General features: G+C 39.3%; 3 protein-coding genes across 3 annotated transcripts; 1 reads left to right on the top strand and 2 right to left on the bottom strand.

The window, feature by feature from the left end:
* Positions 1-11,029: 11,029 nt before the first annotated feature.
* On the bottom strand, positions 11,030-14,034 carry MELLADRAFT_49049 (uncharacterized protein; the record flags this gene model as incomplete). The annotated part of the gene is made up of 6 exons (XM_007411942.1): positions 11,030-11,300; positions 11,520-11,915; positions 11,995-12,411; positions 12,483-12,620; positions 12,696-13,901; positions 13,978-14,034. The coding sequence occupies 6 exons, from the start codon at positions 14,026-14,028 to the stop codon at positions 11,196-11,198; spliced, it is 2,313 nt and encodes a 770-aa protein (XP_007412004.1).
* A 2,229-nt stretch (positions 14,035-16,263) lies between these two features.
* MELLADRAFT_37249 (uncharacterized protein) lies at positions 16,264-17,830 on the bottom strand (the record flags this gene model as incomplete). Its single annotated transcript, XM_007411941.1, has 9 exons — positions 16,264-16,404; positions 16,487-16,582; positions 16,662-16,753; positions 16,825-16,920; positions 17,012-17,086; positions 17,167-17,187; positions 17,315-17,510; positions 17,596-17,657; positions 17,755-17,830. The coding sequence occupies 9 exons, from the start codon at positions 17,828-17,830 to the stop codon at positions 16,264-16,266; spliced, it is 855 nt and encodes a 284-aa protein (XP_007412003.1).
* Positions 17,831-19,706: 1,876 nt separating this feature from the next.
* Positions 19,707-20,436, top strand: MELLADRAFT_72305 (uncharacterized protein; the record flags this gene model as incomplete). The annotated part of the gene is made up of 1 exon (XM_007412100.1): positions 19,707-20,436. The coding sequence occupies one exon, from the start codon at positions 19,720-19,722 to the stop codon at positions 20,017-20,019; it is 300 nt and encodes a 99-aa protein (XP_007412162.1).

Raw genomic sequence — 20,436 nt, 5'->3', positions numbered from 1 at the left:
TTTGGTCTTGTACATGTATAAAAATACTGACGGGTCGGATATTGCTTATCTATCCCATCCACAGCTATGATGTCATTCTAGCTGTTTACCACTTCACCGAATTCAATCCTTTCAATCGGTTTTTCTTCATCATCAAGAATCAACTCACATTAGTTCGTTGATATTTTGCAAACAAATCTTCTATAGTATAAAACTTTTTAGTAAAGTATTCTCAAAAGCTCTCTATAATCCTCATGAGCGATGTTTCTGGCGACTTTGAAACGGCTAGACTGGCCGCCGAGAAGTTGGAACTTCTCAAAACCAAATATGAATCGGCAGAGGGTTCCAACCAAAAATCCATGCAATGGGTTCGATCTAAATATGCAGAGATTGTCCCTTTTGCTGCCAAGAACTGGTATAAACCTTGGTCAAAATTTGCTACCGACCTTATCGAGTTGGACAGAGCTAAAAACCGTCCGATATTCAAAAACAACAGCCCTGTTCCTTCCGTACCTATATCATCAGAGGATGTTCCAGTCTACGTATTTGATCTCAGCAACAATCCGGTTCTTCCCGATGTCGTGCCTGAAAGTCAACATTCAAAGTCAAAAACCCCCCCTTTTAAATCTAACGCAGTTCACATCCTCACTCAGAAAGAAATTAATAACGCCCAGAGAGCTAGACATATGCTCGATGAGGAGAATGGTGTCCGTCAGAATTGTTCGAGATCAGTCTCCCCCTTTGTTTCCAGACAACGCGTCAAAGATAAAGGACACAAGAGCGACCATGATGATGATGATGAAGACGACGAGTCCGATGCCAAGAAAAAGAAAATGGAGAAAACTTGGGAATGGATTGAACGTGTGGACGAAGGTCCTTCGTCTTTGGAGAACTGTTCTGAAAGTGCTATTGCATTATCTAAAGCAGTCAGAGGTTACGCCCCCAATCTCTCTAAAGCGGTGGAAGGTTTTAATGATAGGGTTAAACCTCCCAACTTTCCTTCTAACTTGTCTAAGGAACTGCTTCAAGGAAAATATATTGACCTCCGTAGGATTAAAGGTGAATTTATGGCGGAGAAGAAAGGTATGGCGGTCAACCTTATGGTCACGGGGAAGGATAAAGATATCAAAATTCAAAACAAGAAAATCGCTAGCAAGCTCGACGATATCCAGGATTGGTTCTACTATTTTGACATCCTGGAACAAGCTTATCACGAAGCTTTTCCGCTCAGTTTCAAGTATTTTGCTCAATACTCAAAATGGATTAAAGAAGAGTTTATGTCTAACGGTGTTAAGGCTGATTGGACATGTGTTGCTAGTTTCGACGCGGCTCTCAGAGGCCAATTTGCTATCCGTCGCGACATATCTTTTGCTGATTGGAATCACCAGAGCTTGGCAACAATCAGAACTCATCATATGCAAAAAGCTTTCGAAGAAAAACCACTGGTGGCTTCTTCGAGCGGCAAACAAAATTTCCAATCTTTTCGTCCACATCAAAACCAACAACAACAACATCAGCCTTATCAATTTAGGCCGAAAACTGAAGATTCTCCGCTACAATATAAATCGACTTATAAACATAAAGGTATTTACCCAGTGGCAGATGGAGATAACTTGCCGGATAAGGAAAGGTTTTGTTTTGCACACAACCTTGGGCATTGCAGGTTGGGGAAAGATTGTCCTTGCATGCACCGTTGTGTTGGTTTGGATTTTTTCTCTTTTTTCCTTTGATAAATTTCCTCTTACTTCAAGTCTCCTACTGGGATTGAAAAACTGACATCTTAGCGCTTCTTTAGAACGTTAAAGGATGCGCGAAAGACCACAAGGGATGCGATCACGTCTGAAGAGACGGATCTTCAAGAACCTTGTGATCAAAATGTTTCCGTGGGGTTGGTATATTTGGAAGTTCTCTCGAGTTAACCATGTTGTCTCAATACTGACATCTGAGTTGGCGACAGTCCCTTATCGGAAACTAATTTGGAAACAGATGTGAACGATCAGAAATTCCTTCGCGGCTATGTATGGGACGGCGTAAACTCTCTTGGGTCATCTCCAGCTATTGAATCCAGCCTTTATGCATGGCCCTTTCCCGACGCTCCACCTCTCTCTGACAACCCTTGCGCAGATTTCGCATTGAGACAATATCCTCACCTTTTTAAAGTCAAAACTCCGATAAATATCGACAAATTCGAAACTCTTCTGGTCAATCATCCGAATCGTCCTTTTGTGAAATCAGTCATCAAAGGTCTAAAAGAAGGTTTTTGGCCATGCTCATCCCTTCCGAATGATTCCATCGTAGACGGACCAAATCACAAATCTTGCAAAGATAATCAAGAATTATTAGAAGCTCAGTGTCAAGAAGAAGTTGATAAAGGTCGCTACTCGGAAGAATTCACTACTCTATTGCCCGGTATGAAGGTCATCCCCCTTCTAATGGTAACAAAGAAAGATTCTCAAAAGATGAGAGTCTGTTCAAACATGAGTGCTGGCAATCCTTCTCCTAATTCTCTAATCAAAAAATGCGACATTCCGATTGCTTATGATTCTCTCAAGACTTTCATCCCCTTTTTAATTGAAATGAAAGAAGAATTCGGCGAAGTAGATTTGTATAAATCAGACGTGGAGAACACCTTTAGGATGATTCCGCTCCATTTACAATATCAAATTCGTCAAATCATCAAAATTAGGGGTGATAGGAAAGGAGTGGACCATGATCTAACCTTTGGTTCTTCTGCTTCTCCCCATATCTTCTGCGGTGTTTTTTCTTTAGTTCTATGGTTTGCAGAGTTCGAGTTCGGAATAAAGTACATGAACAACATGATGGACGATGTTTGGTCAGTCTGTTCTAAAAAACACTCGGTTGAATTTAAAGGTCATTGCATTCCTTTACCTCAAGCAAAGTTGTTAAACCTTTGGGACATACTTGGGATTCCTTGGGTTTGGAAGAAGCAAATCAATGGTCCGGTAATCGAAATCATCGGTCACATTGTTGACTCCGAGAGAATGCTAATGTATTTACATCCGGATAAGAAGAAACATTTAATTGAAACTCTTCAAAACTTCGTATCTAAGCCAGGCCACTCACTCAACGACTGGCAAAGGGTTTTAGGTCATGCTTTGTGGGCATGTACTTCAATGCCATGGGGAAGGTTTGCACTCCAAAGTTTATATGAAAAGTCCGGCAAGAAGAAACATCGCTATCTTCAAATCCATCTTAACAAAGAAAATCAGAACAATTTGCGATGGCTGATCCAATTCTTCAAGGATAGTGAGGGTGTCCAAATGTTGAACACCTTACGTTGGGCCCTTCCGGAAGCAGATGCGATTTTCTTCACCGACGCCTGCATGACGGGCATCGGTGTCTGGGAGCCAAGTTCACGTAATGGGAAGTATTTCATCCTGCCGCCCCCACCTCGAGATATCTTTTGGGCCGAGTTACTGGGTGTTGTATTGGCAATAACAACCGGTATCGCCAACGGAGCAAAGAAGATCTTCATTCATTGTGACAACAGGAACATGGTCAATCTTTTTAGGACTCATGCACCGAACAGGATTGTTTGTCCTTTATTCCGTTTCTGTGTTCATCAATTAGTTTTGTCTAAGGTCGACGTTAAAGTCAGACATGTCTCAGCAGAAGACAACTCAGAGGCTGATAACTTATCTCGCATAAAATCTGTTCTAACGGTTAAGGACCACAATATTCTTTGTCATGCCATTAATGCAGATTCAATTGCCTATTTAAACATCAACCCGTCTCTCTCATCCGGCGGGAAAGAAGTCAATTTAGATTCTTTCGAACTATCGGACAACACCACCGTTGCTGCGCCCGAGAAAGCGGCAGCGGGGCGGTAGCGGGGCGGACGCTCCGCCCGAGCTATGGGGTTTGGCACATAGTGATTTTTATCCATAACTATAGCTATGGCTATATCCTAGAAAATTTAGCGAAATTTTCTGGCGCCCTGTACAGCGGTATTCCGCTGTGCTAAACAACTTCACAGCGGCACCGAGCGAGCAAAGTCTTCTAGCGCCATAGCGCCCATAGTGCGACGAGCGACACCATGGGGTACGGGCTTTGTCATACCCCAACCCTTCCCCCAACCCTTGTACTCAGCTTCTATCCCCCATCCCAGCATTCAAATAACCTTCGATCCAGTTCCACTAACCCTCAGTCTCTCTCACCTCATCACTCTCCTACCATTTCCCCTCGATCTGATTCCACTAACCCTCAGTCTCATCACTTCCCTACCATTTCCCCTTGATCCGGTTCCACTAACCCTCAGTCCTATCTCTCTTGCACCATTTCATCTCGCAAGCCATACACTAACCCTTGTCTTATCTCTCTCCCACCATTTGATCTCGCCAGCCATCAACCTCACCATCACAATCACGTTTCTATGTTTCCATCCTACCAACAGTACTAATTGATTCCTGCACTAGTTCAGCATATTCTCGCCTAACAACCCAAAGATCAAATTTGAAGCTTATGTGTCTCATCTAATCGATTCCAAAAACCGCGAGGTCAGAATAGAAGGATGCTCTTGTTTTGTGGGCGTTCAGAGCCCTTCGATTTGTCTATAAAAGGGCTCCATGAATGTATCAGTAAGCACCCATCTGCCTCATAGATATCACAGTCTGCACGTCTTTATTTGAATTCGTAACCGTTGTTGACTTTCACTATCCTCTGTTGATCCCATATCTTTACCAATAGATCCTTTTCTTCGCGTAACTTTCTGCCATTTCAACATGACTTCTTCTACTGCCAATACCAGGAGCTATACCCAGTCTACTCTTCAGCTTGAACCTGCGAATGCTCTTGTTCCTCCTTCCAACACTTCTTGATCCCTCCGAGTTTGTAGCCCAGTACGGCCTCGACCTGGCTATGTTATCCAGTCCCCAGATTCACGTCAAGCCCTTCAATTACCAACCGAAGAATCTGAAGGTTTTGTAACTGACGATGGTGCATCTGAAGCCTCCAAGAGTCCTACTGGTGTCATTTCACCAACTTCCAGTCGAGTCTCACATTTGACAAAGAACTCAAAGAAGAAATGCATTAAACCGATCAAAGTCAACATTGGCAAGGGAAAGAGAAAGGGATCCGCCTCTTGTAACGTTTCAAACTTGTCATCATCCCGACCAGCACCGGTCAAGAAACCAAAAAATACAGTCATTGAGGTAAGTTCAAGCGTTTGGTCACATCTCTATCTCAATTTCATTTGCAATGGCTGATCAGCTCTACCTTTTCAGGACTACAATGTGCCTGTTGGTCTAGATGTGAATCAAGATTCAGATGTTGAAGTCGTCGAGACTCCTGGAGTCCGTCGGGCTCGGCTTGGACGGGTATCAAAACTGTTGGAGTTTTATGAAGACCCTATTCATGTGAAAGGGGAGGTACGTCAGATCTTTTTCTTTGTGTTTTCTTTGTTTTCCTTGTTGCTGACAATCTGCATTACTTAGTCTGGTCCCAATCCTCGTAGGTACAAGTGCCGCTACTGCCTGGCTTTCTTTGTTCGTGGCAAGCGATCATATTATAACCTATACTCGCATCGAGATGGTGCCATGGATCGACCAGCTTGCCCCAAGTGCCACCTTGCCATCAAAGACGGTCACGAATTGCCCAGAAGTTATCAACAACAGCAAGATGATATGGTTCGAGTATCTTCCACCAACCCCAAAGCGACCCTCGATTCCTTTCTTTCTCAATCAACTTTCAGTGTTGATCTCCTCAACACTGTGTTAGTGGTATGGATCTTAAGACACGCACTTCCTTTCTCTTGATTCCACGATCCCCCCCTCAGAGCTGCCTTTAAGCTATCCAATCGAGGTGCCTTACGAGGTACGACTTGGGCTGCAGAGAAAGCCAAGGCTATATATCAAGACCTCTCTCAAACGGTTATCAGCAAGCTTCAAGTAAGTCCTTTTGTTCATAATGATTTCATGTTTGAACTGTACACTGATCGATTGTCCTTCTATTTGATAGTCTAATAGGGGCAAGTTTTTCCTGATCTACAATGTGTGGACCACTAAGGGCCGTCGTAAAGCCTTTATAGGTGTTTCTGCTACTTATATCGACAACACCTGGAAGTTCCAGACCCTTCATCTTACTCTTAAGTTAGTCACCTGGCACCACGCTGGCTGACTCCTTGCACAACCAGTCGGACGCTTCTTGATCACACATGGTTTGCATAAAAAGATAAGTCGTTTTCCCTAACTAATTTCTGCTCTTCCTCATCTCACTTCCCTCTTCCTTCATGTTTGAATCAGCTAACCTTTGTATTCGCTCTATCACATGTTAGCTCAGACGACGGATTTGGCTAGCTCAAATGCCACCATGGCCAACGAGTTGTCAAGCATGTTCCTGGAAGCTGAACAGTCGGTCGAGTGGGATGCGTATGCTAATCAAATCAAGTGTTACACCCACAAGGTCGGCCTGGTAGTCAAGGCTGGACTCAAGTCTTTGGGTCTGCGCGCTGGTCACGTCAAGCCTACGACCTCTCCTGGAATTACCTTACCAACGCCAACCATGACTTTGAACGAAGGCAATGAAGATCTCCACTTTGATTCATCTGAAGATGAGCAGCAAGATGATCCTGATCACGATCAAGAGCCGATTGATGATAACTTGTCAGATTCGGATTCTGATGATGTTGAAGCTGACTCAGTTTGTGAAGTAGCTCGGGCTGTTTGTAAAGTCAGTATCTCACATTCACAACTCCTACCTCTCTTTCAATGGCTAATCAAATGTTAAAACCTATAGGCAAAGAAGTTTAATGGCCTGTGTACCAGGAGTTCAGCAAGACGTCAAGAGTTTATAGCAAAGGCTAAGCAAATGGATTACCGAGGTCGCTCACCTATATCTGGGTGGGGAGTGCGATGGAATATTGACGCTGACTACCTCCAAAGGTTGAGTGATGCGCGTGATGTGAGTACATATCTTTCAACTTTTTCTTCTCATTCTCTCAATCCTCATTGGCTCATGTCTCCTCCTCTTATATTATCTTGATCCATAGGTCGTCGATGCTATTTTACTAAGTGACCAAAAAACTCGGTATTACCAAGGTTTGCAGATCAGTGCTGACGAATGGGACTTGATCAAGAACCTGGTAAAAATACTTCAGGTTGGTATCTTTGTGAACTTTTGATATCTTTGAAATTCTCACTGACACCATCTCTACAGGTCTTTTTGTATGCTACTAAACGCATGGAAGGCAACTTGGCCACCAGTTGCATTTTGCTCACCGAATACTCACGGGTAGTTTTGGAACTTGATCACCTTGTTAATGCCTGCGAAGACTTAGATGTGAAGGCTATGCTGGAGTTGATGCGCAACAAAATGGAAGGTTATCAATCTGAAGCAGTTGATGTGATGCAATCGTGATATCTACAATTCTCAATCCTTGCTTCCGGATTCGCTTTTTTGACCTGAATTACCCTGAAGAGGCTGTTTGAGCCAAAAACATATTTTGACAAACCTTTGAAAAAGCTCTTGAAGATTGGCCTGAAGACCCCATCTCTACTTCCGATGAAGTGACCCAATCTCCTTCCATTTCCACCTCACCCACTCCAAACTGTACTCAATTCGACGTTCTTACAACTCAAGTCACGGCTCAGTCACCTGCCGATAAACGCCAGGAAGAGCATGCTGACTATATCGAGGGGGCTCATCTTATGCTTGCCGGTCAGTCGGAGTTATATTGGTGGAATGTATGTTCATCTTTCCTCGCTCAATCTCTTATATATAATTTTACTGATTTGTTTTATTACTGCATATAGGAGCACGAGAAAGATTTCCCCGTCCTTGCATCTCTTGCTCGAGATTATCTCGGATTATCCGGTACCTCCTGTCCTTGTGAGAGGACCTTCTCGTTGGCTGCTGATATTGCAGTCCCTGGACGGGCTTCTCTAACAGCAAAGGCTATTTCGAGGCTTGTAGGTGTACGCGAATGGTTGAAGTCCAAAATCTCTCTATCCGGTATTTTTGCTGAAGCCGCGGCTTATCTTCAAGCTTATGAGTCTTCTAGCACCAAGGCTAGAAAGTGATTGTGCGCGTCCTTCTACAACTGCAATAAATCAAAATCGTGTGATTGCTTAGGTTTTTAAAATAAAGTAAACTTTTTCCTTTTAACATTTCTCTTCTTGATAAATTTGTGTGCACGGTCTCTTAGTTCAAAAAAAATCCAAAAATATGTTTTCCTCACTTTTGCTTCAAAAAAATTGTGTGCGGTCTCTTGGTTCACAACTAAATAAAACCCTGAAAAAATCTTTTTTTACTTTGTTTTTTCTTTACAAATCCCCACTCCACAAGCCTATACATGCCTATTATAAAACATGTGTAATCAAATCGCTTCAAAGCTCAATTTCACTACCTGATCACGCTTTTAAGCGCTTCCTCCCGTGAAAAAAGACCATAGCGGTGCGGAGCGGTTTTCTAACGCGCTCCGCTTAGAAAACTCGTAGCGCCTCAATTACATAGCGAAGCGTTTAGTGTTTTTCTCATAGCGCCATTTCACTACGCTCGTGGAAATAGGGATTATAGCGTAGCGACGGTGGTGTTGTATTGGAAGAAGACCCAGACTTCGTCGCCAATTTGTCTTCATCATGGGTAAATCCAAAAGTGTGGTTAAACCCAAACCAAGAAAGCCTTTCCCAAACATTAGTGTAGAAGAGTTACAACATATGTCAATAGAAGATTGTCGTAACTCTGTCCAAGATTCTTCTCTGTCGAAGTACAAGTCCGGTTTTAAATGCTTCGCTAAATTTTGTATTCATTTCAAAAAAGACCTTAACCCAAACAAAAATAACTTATGTGAATTTATGACTTGTCTCAGTCGCATGATTTCTCCTCGATCAGTTCGCGCATATTTAACCGGTATCAAACATATTTTCAATCACGACTTTCCTTCGATCACTTGTCAGACCGACCATCCAGACGTCAAGAAAACGATGAAACACTGCTTGGCTAATTACTCAAAGCCAGTAGTTAGAAAAAATCCCCTTACGCTGGTTCAATTGGTTTCGGTCGTATCTAAGTCCTCTCATTCTTATGACGATAAACTATTTTTAGCAATGCTGAGCGTGGGTCTTGGAGGTCTTCACCGTTTGGGAGAAATGACGGTCCCTGATTCAGCAAAACTTCTCAACGCAAGGAAAATTATTTTACGCTCTTCTTTTCGATTCTCAGCTTGCAAGAAATTCATGCAGTATCACCTTCCGTATTCGAAAGGCAATAGAAATTTTTTAGGTGCTCCGGTGGTCGTTCAAGAGTTTTATAATTCCCCCACCTGTCCTGTTTGCTTGATGAAATCTTACCTCCGTCAACGCGACTCCAACTTCATATCTTCACATGAACTTTTCTTAACTTCATCAGGCACTCCTCCAACTCGTTCCTGGTTTCTTTCTTGATTCCATCTCCATTTCGACAAAACTTTTTCAGGTCATTCTTTAAGGTTGGGAGGTGCGACAGCCATGGCTCAAGCTGTCTCGAACATGGAAGCGATCAAGAGCGCAGGTAGCTGGTCGTCTGACGCGTTTTTAATTTACATTCGCGGTCACGTTGCCTTACGATTACCGGAAAATCAGAACCATGTAATCGGGCACGTGGCTCACATTGGGTCTAGAGTCTCGTTTTGATAGTGAGTCTTTGGTTTGTGTTTATTTGTGTCATAAGCTTTTATGCTTTGTCACTTTGGTCAATGGCTTTTAGCCTTTTCTGGTGCTGGTCAATGGTTTTTGTTATTAAAAACCTTTTTGCTTGTGTCAAGGGCTCGTTGCCTGCGTTGGTTAATGGCTTTTTAGCCTACGAATGTGTTTGGACTGGGTTTGTTGTGTTCATATGACTGACGAATGTTTTATTTCCGGTGCTATTCTTTTTTCCCTCTCCTTCTTCACCACTCTGATTTACGGCTTATAGGCGGGTTGGAGAGGGTGTTATATTTTTTATTACAAGCAATTTATTACCCTAGGCATATCGCCCAGGGTTTTGTCCAAACACTGTTCTATTGATTTTTTAGTATGTTTTCATACTAAGTTTCGTGAGTGAAGGATCCACATTTCTAGGAGTTGGTAACTTGTTATTAACCGATTGGAATGGGGATTAAATTCGGTCATGTACCTGTATAAAAATACTGACGGGTCGGATATTGCTTATCTATCCCATCCACAGCTATGATGTCATTCTAGCTGTTTACCACTTCACCGAATTCAATCCTTTCAATCGGTTTTTCTTCATCATCAAGAATCAACTCACATTAGTTTGTTGATATTTCGCAACCCACCCACCCTGTTGTCCCTGTGATAATTTAGGTTTCTTTTTTGTTATTGTGGTATGTTTAGTTATTAATTATTTTTATTTATATTTTTATGTTTTGTTTTGTTCGTTGTTGTGGTCCAAGAGCGTTTTTTATTGGTATTTAAAAAAAAAAGAAGAAGAAGAAAGTTTATTATGTTCTATTTCCTTCAGCAGCTTTTTATTTGGGCAAGATTTTTTGTGGTCTGAGTTTTATTATGTTTTTTATTTTTTTATTATTATTTCTGTTCTTTTGGTAGCGTTAAAATTGTTAGTGCTGTCGCGTCTTTCACTAATTGTTGTCGTGTTTCATATTTTCTACATTTCTTATGTCCGCTAGCCACCCCAGGGTGTTATATTTTTTATTACAAGCAATTTATTACCCTAGGCATATTGCCCAGGGTTTCGTCCAAACACTGTTCTATTGATTTTTTAGTATGTTTTCATACTAAGTTTCGTGAGTGAAGGATCCACATTTCAATGAAATCCTTGGCCTTGACTAGATGGCTGCAGTCCCGAGGTATACTAGTCTCCTCTAATTTAACGTGTTTAGGAAGTGTTTTCACGCAATACAGCCAATATGCATCTCAAGATTCCTCAAGCTGAAGGTATCTAAATCCCCTTTGCATGATTTCACAGATATTTGATCTATCTGATATATGATCAAGATCAATGGCACATACAACATCTATCAAATAAAATAATATCTCTTGGGTATGTATATAAAGTTTTATTTAAAAAGTACTCATACCCAGGGTCACATAGAAATGATAAATGGAAAATTTCATCTGCATTTCCCAATTTTCAAATAAACCCCCACATTTACCCTCAACCCTTCTTATAAACCCCAACTCAAAAAAAAAGAAAACACAAACAATATTGTAATACTGAAGTAATAGATATTATATATATTTGTTTTCTTTTTTCTTCATTCATCATAACCTTAATGGTTTTAACCAAACATCAGCTCTTTCAAATCCATCAGCTAAATTATTATTTACAACTTTTTCTTCTTTTAATGTTCTAACTACTTTCATCACCTATTTATTTTTCGGTAGACCAAAAAAGGATATGTAAAAAAGATAACACCCAAAATGAGTCATTCCAAGAAGAAAGATTGTATATGAAGACATTTATGAATATATGAGATGATCATAACATTGATCCATCAAAAAGAGAAAAAAACATTCATCAGTCTTTTTGCTTCTAAACCCTCCAACATGTTTCTAAAAAAAACACAAATCAATTAAATCACTTACAGCATCCCAAAACCTAAACCCTCTATTCAATTCAGCTCTCACATCTCTAACCATAGGAAACCCATCCTGAGCTCCTACCAAAATATCTTCCTTTAATTCTTTCACCATTTCCTCTTTCTTATCTATCTCAGTTTCAGCTTCAATTTCACTTTGACTACAAACCATTGCATCTGCATAACCTTTAAATAAGATTCCCATCCCTGTATTGGCTTCATTTTGAAATGGTAATGATAAACTAACTTCCATTCCATCTTCACGTGATCTTCTGGTATCATTTCTTAATACTAATGATAAGACTATAGATTCGATTAATAATCTTAATGATTTAGTTAATGATCTTGTGAATGAGTTGAAGGTTAATAAATCTCGTGAAAGTGGTCCTTGCCATGACATTGGCTGATTCAAAAAACCGTGACCAAAAACAACAAAGTCAATATCAAGAAACACGGAGATGATAGAGGTAAGAAAAGCGTACCTTGAAAGAAAGTGGTACGATAGATAAAACTCTCATCACCAATAACATATTCCGTTTATCATCTTCACTACCCAAATGAGCCGTACCAGTCCAAGTACGACCACCAAACCAATTCGAATGTAGACAGCCCATCTTTAACATTTCAATCACTAACAAAAGTGGTTCTTGCAGTTTATCATTCACTTTAGATTCCTTTAATCCTAAAAATAAAGCTTTTCCTTGAATTGTATGTTGATGATTCGAATGTAGATATCCTCTTAATTCTAAAAACCTCCAAATCGTATTAGCCACTACTTCATCTTTCTTTTCTAATGGTTTATGATTTGTTTGTGAAGTGGATCTTGGTGTACGAGTTCTTCCTGCTAAATGTGATTGTGAGGTTGCTCCTAAACAGAGTGAGATATCAATTGTAGATGACTGACTCACAAAGTCATCAAAATTGTCAGTAAGACCTTTCAGATCCCAAATTAGGAGATTAAAAAACTTACGTTTTGTCGTTTTAATTCTTCTTCTACTACACCAGCAGGTACATTCCAATTCGAGATTTTCTCAATCAAATTCACAGTAGTTTGAGAAGCATGAGGAATGGTATAATTATTATGTGGATCGAAATAATAAATCGCACTCTGTGAATCAAATCTTGTCAGTAAGAATGACTTGAAAATCAAGAATAAACAAATGGTGATAACATTAAAACTCACAATCGGTTTCTTTTGCCAAAATTGATGTAAAGGTGAAATGATTAAAGATAATGCAACACATCTAGGACTGGTAGGATTTTCGGTTAAAGATTCTCTAACAAAACTCCAATAATCATCAGTTTCACCACCACAGAGTGGAGGTTGTTCAACCCAAAGTCCAGTAGCCAATACGTTCAATAAAGTCGGACTGATCATTGCTCTACATAATTGAAAATAAATTTCATCGGGAAATTTATATGAAAACACATCATGTAAATCAGTGGGTATATCATGAATTCCAATCGGACTTGAAGATGTAGGTGAAGCTATAGGTAACGGCATCACTTTTCCTTCTTCTGCCATAGTGACCAATGAGAATTTAATCATACATTTAGATCTACAGAATTGATCTAAATAACCTGTTTTAGCTACCATCGGATGATCAGCATAAGCCATAACAGTAGATAAACCAGTTTGATATCTTCTAATTAAATCGACTGCATGTTTAAAAGTATGTTCATGTCTTTCAACAAAAGGAGGAAAACTAGGTGAAAGTTCAAACCCCGATAAGATACCTAAATCTGTAAATTGTTCAGGTGTAAGACCAGTATCAATTAAAATTTCTTTCTTTGATGCGAATTTGATTAAACCTCTTTCAAAATTGATGGAAAGTATTACTTTATCTACTCCATCAAATAAGAAAAGTTCATTGGAACCGTAAATTGAATGAATATAATGTTTCTTAGGATGTCTTTCTAAATAAACTAATTGTGACCAAGATAGATAAGGTGCTACCAAATATTCAACTTGACGTGTTCTAAATAATCTATGAATTTGATTGAAAATGTCTTTGGGTTCTACACTTGATGATTGATCAAATAAGTTTTTAGCACCCTCTAGATCACCTGAAACATATTTTTCCCAACCTTTATCTCTTGTTCTAAGTTTTAACATTGGGTTTTCTAAAAGATCAGTTGAATTTGGAAATAAAAAGAAGGGTCGATCTCTTCTAGTTGGAGGTAAACCTTGAAAAACAAAAACTGGTTTGATTCGATGTTGTTCTAATAAACGTAATTCTCTTTCCATATGTTGATACGTATTGAGAGGTGCACCACCTGTGACTGAAACAAATGGTTCTTTATAATTTGGATGAGATAATAAAGTTTTGAACCATTGTTGAGCATCTATTCCGATTCGAGTATCTTTGAGAGAGGTCAAAGGTGCTTCCTATGAAATGAAATTGAATGAGTTAGATTTGAGATTTAGTGATCGAGTGATCGAGTGATGATGATGATCGACTGACATGAATCAAACCCCTCTCTTGAAGATAAGTATCCAAATGTCGAATGGGCATGATCGAATAAAGGTGAAATGGTCCTGAAATGAAATTGATAAGGCAATGAGTTGATTTGTTTAGATAGTTATGATGGTAAATTGAGAACTTACTATGTATTGTAGTTTGATGTTGTTTTGATCAGTTTACGATGTGGGAATGATGATGATAGTCTTTGAAGTGTTATAAGTTGAGAATGTGATGGTGATGGTAATGGTAATGGGTGATGGTAATGGTAATAGTAATGGTAATGGGTGATGAGTGATTGATGACTTGAAAATGGTAATCAGGTTGCTCATTGGTCAACAGACTCGAGTAATCAAGTCGATGATGCTTGATGCTTTAAATTTTAATGTGTTTATCAAACAACAGTTCTGCTTAACCACTCAACTCTCAAGAACCTCATTTCAAGCTTCAAGAGAAACCGACCAATCATTCAGAATTCATTCTCTCTTCAACCATCATCGACATAGTGACCAACTCTTATCAATCCTTTCATTCATTCTCATCAACCACTTTCATTTATGTCAAAAGATTCGGTAACAATGTGAAAATCAAAAAGACTTTTATTCAAACTATCTTATCGATGATTCCAAAGTGACTCAAATTTCCATTGATTCAGAACAATCAGCAAAACTTTTAGGATCCCACTATTTCGAGCCCCCTTAGGAGAACCCCGGCGCCCCTCGGGTTTTGACTATTACCCGCGTGGGCCGACAAAACTTGAAGGTTAGCAGCCAGATTTTCGCATAGTCGGACCTTTAGGGCTGCTTGCGAGGGCGCATTCACACCACTCTCCCCCGTATGACTTGTTCTGCGCCCTTGGGAGCCCTTGGGTCGTCAAATAGAGCAACAAAGAATCCAGTCACATCCAATCTCCAGCTATCATTGAGCACCATCGTCCATCAATTCATCAATTCTCTCGATCAAGTCTATCCATCATCAATTCAATCCAATCTTTGAATCTTCATCATCACAACAAAAAACCACATTATGTGGACCTAGCATCAATCAATCCATTTCATCTATCTTATCTCAACATCCATCTTCAACCGATACATCATCATATTATCTTAATAATAGTGGAACAGATTCAAAAATTTAAGAGCAACTTGATGTGAATAGAAGAACAGGTCGTCATGAAACTTTAGCTATTCGCATTGGAGTGATAGACACCCGAACCAGCCCTACGACTACACGGACATCAAGTAAAGTTGATATACGATTTCAGCAGCCTCTCATGTAGATGTAGCCACTTTCCCGGTGACTTATTAACTTATGGTATGCAGTATGATGATCCTCATAAAACAAACCTCTGGTATGACCTTCTTGTGTTATATCGGTCTGGTTTTAACCACAGCGCTTGGCTCGTTGCTTATGCTTGGTTGTGGATTATCAACCTACGCCCACAAATGGGTTTGTTTTTTAGGGACTTTGTTGAATTTACTGCTTGGTACAAGTATTTGGTTTTGCTTTCAATTCATTTGATTTTGGATATCACAAACCATTGTAGTTATTGGTATTTCTAACCTTCTACCTCAACTGTGATGTTTTATCTTGAATATGTTTACCTGTTCTTTGAATGAAACCAATATCGACTTGGCTGAACCTCAATGAGCTGTAGCGGACGTTCGGTTGACTTATAAAATAAGGCGAAATAAACTTAAAGTCGCGCCCCTCAAAGGAGCCCCTTTCTTTCGAAAAGGGGCTACAAATCTCTTGAAGCCCCCCGGGTAAACCCGAGGGGGGCGCCGGATATCGGATAGGGGGCTAGAAATAGTGGGATCCAACTTTTAAAGAGAAACTACCAGAGTAAGTTTTTGAACGTGATAAGTCAATTCAAATTCAAATTGAATGAGCTTGAATGAGAAAGAGAAAGCAGTTGAAATTGAAACTTGAAACATACATATGATGTTCTCAACACAAACTCTTGCACAGTCAGTCCAATGATAGTTTCTCAAATGGACTTAATCACGTCAATCTGAACCTAATCATACTACTGATCATACATATTTAAGCTACAATTCACATCTAAAGACTAATACCCATTCTATCAATCATGCATACTTATCTTACATCGTCTAATCCATTTCTTCAACCACTTCACTCAATATTTGTTTGATCAAAGTATGAGCAAAACAAAGACCCAAGTTTAATCTGATATCTTTGATTATGTTAGGTTACCTCTGGTATCAAACTTCATAACTTCGTATAGCCAGCTCCTGCTGCTAATGACCCTCCATCGGTGAGGATATACTAAGAAAAATCAAACCCATATAATGATCGACGATCAATTTTGAGCTCAAACAATGAAATGGATACGTTCAAATTACTGACGTTTGCAGAAATATGTGCTCCAGCACGGCTAGTCAAAAATAAAAATATACCCGCCATATCCTATATGACATGAGAGTCAACTTGATCAGCGATGAATAAGATACGACACCAAAGGTTGTCTAAAGAAAAGTTGAAAACATACCTCTGGTGTACCATACCTTCCCATTGGATGTGACTGTGCTAAAGCATCACCAGCAACTTTCATTCCATAAGCTGTCATCCTTGATGGATAAACTCCCTAAATTTTAAACCCAGAATAATCATCAATTTAACAATAGACTTTGACATGAGGAATGTGAATCATTTGTCTGACGTACTGGACAAATTGCGTTGACGGTAATGAATTTAGGACCAAGAGTGACGGCCAAATTGTTAGATAAAGAGATTGCAGCCGCTTTGCTAGCATTGTCTATAGATTAAGAGTTCAAAGAGAACTAAGAGTGAGTCAACAGTGAACTTTAAGTTTTCAAACTCACTTACATGACCATAAACCATGGCCTTGAGCTCCTAAACCAGTTGATTCCGCGATACTTGCTACACCAGCTACTGATGAGATGATGATCACACGTCCCGGATCTGAAAAGATTCTCCACAGGAAGTGATCAGAATGGACCAATATATGAGTATCAATTCGATTCGAGACATCGATTTCAACGACGAATCTTACCAATGTTGGTTGCGTCCTTTGCCAGAAGTGAAGTAAGTTCTGATGTCATGTAAAAGATCGATTTCACGTTCATGCCTAGAAATTTGGAAAGCTCATCAGTTTCGATCAGGATTCTTGCTTCTGCTGAATCCAGTTGAGGGGACGAAAGGCTCAACCTAGAACACGATCCCATCCCTCTAGAAAATTAGAAGACCATCGTGATTCAAACAAAAGCCATTCGAAAATCAGTCAAGTCAATTGTAATACATTTCAAGGAAATATGAAACCGTTCAAAAATACTGGCCAAAGTGGGATTCAACTTACCTTTTTCTGGAACATCATCATAAGGTGCACCCCAACTCACACCCGAATTGTTCACCAAAACATGAATCTTATTAACTTTTTCTTTTATTTTATCACATAAAGCTACACAACCTGCTTTTGTAGATACATCCCCTACTACATATTCTGCTTTACCAGTTTTTAATGAATTTAATTCATCACAAACTTTTGATAATGCCTACGATCGATTCCAATAAGAGATGATGGGTTCAGTCAGATGTTTTGATCATCCATACCACTGAGTGAGATTAAGATTGACTAACTTTCTCCTTACGTGAAGCGATGATCACATGTCCACCATTTTGAACCCAAGCATGTGCCATCACTGTTGGATACGTTGCAAAATTTAGAGTTCATAATCAATTTGTATATTTACTTGATTTGCTAAAGGATATGATGATTGAACCTGACATTGACTCAACTTTCTCCTAAACCAGATCCACCACCAGTGATCACTGCCGTACGACCTTTAACATCGAAAAGAGTATTAATCTTCATTGACATCTTTTGGTAAAGGTTTCTTGATTCTTTCGTGGAATGAAACGAAGGTTTTGATGAGATCTAAAGACTAAGATGGTTTAACAATTGCCAGACGCTAAACGGTGTTCAATGACGTATGTGATGTATGCATGCGGTTTGAGCAAATCGGTACGTCTTGGAAGTACCGAGTGTGGATTTGACAGTATCCGGTACCGGTGATGAGTGTGTTCGATTGATGAGTTTGGTTGATCACTCTTGAGTCAGCTTGAGTCTGAGTCAGCTTATTCAAATTTCAAATCAAATACACTTTTTCAAGATTTTCAACTTTAAATCTTAAAAACCACTTCATCGCATTCACTACATTTGGAATCGAATCGACTGACTACCATCGAACAAATCAGAATCACCAAATCAATCATATCTGTCAATCAACCTATCTCTCGAACCATGCCGCGTTCGGTTTCGAACAGTTCACGTGATATCGACTCATTACCTTATCATGCTTTACAAGCAGAAGCAGCCGTAAGATTGATTTCTTGGTGGAGATTATGATCCATAGTACAAGAGATATCTGACTGACTTGTTTTTCTCAAATCGACTTCAAATACATCATCAACCCCAAAGAAATATTCGATTCGTCGAAATTTAGGTTCAGCTAAATTGAAAATTGCCATCAAAAGAGTACAAGAAACAGGTGGAGATACAAAAGATTTACCAAGAGAATGGTTAACTGCAAATGCGACTGAATCGATTGAAGTTCCAACTGGAACTGGAATTATACCTACTACTTTAGAATCACGTCATCATACTAGAAAAATCATTTCAAAACCTAAGCCATCAATTAATTCACAAAAACAAGAAAAAGTTAGTCGATTACCTATTTCAAGAGTTCCATCAAGAGCGATTAAAAGGGTCACCTCATCAGATTCAGATGTGATTCGAAAAAGTGGAACTCAAGTTAGGACCGCAACAAATAGTGAAGAATCTGCTAAAACGGAGACCTCTAGCGCCCTACCATCAAATGATCAGTCAGGTACGCTTGTAGGAATACTTGAACAAATCCTTATGCTTTATGAAATGTAAACTGACGCGTCAATCTCATGTTTTTATGACCAACAGCTAGTGTTGGTCCTTCAGTCAAACAAAACGAAGACCTTACCCCAACGATCTCATCACAGGAAGTCTCATCACAAGAAGTTTCATCACAGGAAATGATCAAGCCAACTCAGCCCACATCCGTATCAGAATTACAAAAAGCTATATGCCAAAAAGCTTTAGAGATGGGAATCAAGGATGGAGCCCCTCCAGAGACAGTCCAATGCTTGATGGATATCATCTCAGAAGTTCTTCTCGGTCTTCTCTCCGGAACTGCTCTAGAGGTCGCTGTGAAAAACGCATTGAAGCTCAATTCTAGGTCTTTGTCGGGTTCAGAACTCAATTCACCTCGGAGTAACTCAAATGGATCCATTAATCCTACACCTACAACATCCGATGGTCAGAATGTTGAACATGAGTCACAGGGGGAATCCATTCAACATGCTGGCGATCTAGCTCTTAGTTGTCCCGCATCATGTAATGAAAGCGATAAAAACCCATCGAATATCTCACCGAAAGATCAAACAAATTCACAACCTGATCAGATATCAATTGACAGAAAATCACCAAGTTCTCTTCGACGAAAGATCCGAGAAGTGGATAATGTAGAAACTCCACCGATGAAGAAGAACAAAACTTGTGTTGATGAAATTAGTTCGATCATAAAACCAACAGATAAAGTCAATTCAACAGAAATTCAACAAGCAATTGAAACTATAGACAAAGTTGAAGATCCGTCTGCAATTCATACAATCTTATCACCAATCAAAGAAGATCCACAATCAATAGAAAATTCACCAAGACGAACGTTTATGAATCGATCTACTGCTACATCAAACGCTTTAACAAATGAAAACATCTTACCTTCAACCAATTCAAAAGTCTCTATTAATATCTTTCCAACTACTCATACACGTTTTTTACATAAACAAGTTAAAGCTTCAAGTGGAATTGCTAGTCCATTAAGTAAACCGACGCTTTATGGTACTGAACATATGTATGGACATTCTACGGCACCGTTTGGTGAATTGTATGATAATACAGATATGAGCTTTTTATATGAATTAACTAGACCTGCTCCGGGTGTTGATAGTGGATCTAGTAAAAATTAATGATATCATAAATTATCATCAAATAGCTTGGTTTAATTACTTCTCAAATTAGGTTGGATTACTTTTGTGGGAGAAACTTTTATTTTCTATAAAATCATTTTGTGGTCTTGATGTGTTTTGTTTTTATTTGGAAATGTTTTGGTTTTGGTTTTTGGTTTTTTGGTTTTCGTTAAATTTTTGGTTTGAAAGGATAATCTCGTTTTTGTTTTGTCTTTGAAGAATGTGATATGATTCATTTTATACAAGATTTAATTTCTATCTCATCATTTTTAAATTCTGTAAAACTCGTTTTTTCTTTGATGGTGTGTTGTCTGTTAATAATGTGTATCAAATATATATGTTGAAGTCTTTGATTTTTTTATAGCTAAACATGCGTGGATCTTTTTATAGCAAACAAAAAAGCTGATTGATTTGTGC

This window comes from Melampsora larici-populina (assembly GCF_000204055.1).
Source record: "Melampsora larici-populina 98AG31 unplaced genomic scaffold MELLAscaffold_28, whole genome shotgun sequence".
Lineage (NCBI taxonomy): Eukaryota > Fungi > Basidiomycota > Pucciniomycetes > Pucciniales > Melampsoraceae > Melampsora > Melampsora laricis-populina.
This window is presented reverse-complemented; position numbering and strand designations above follow the sequence as displayed.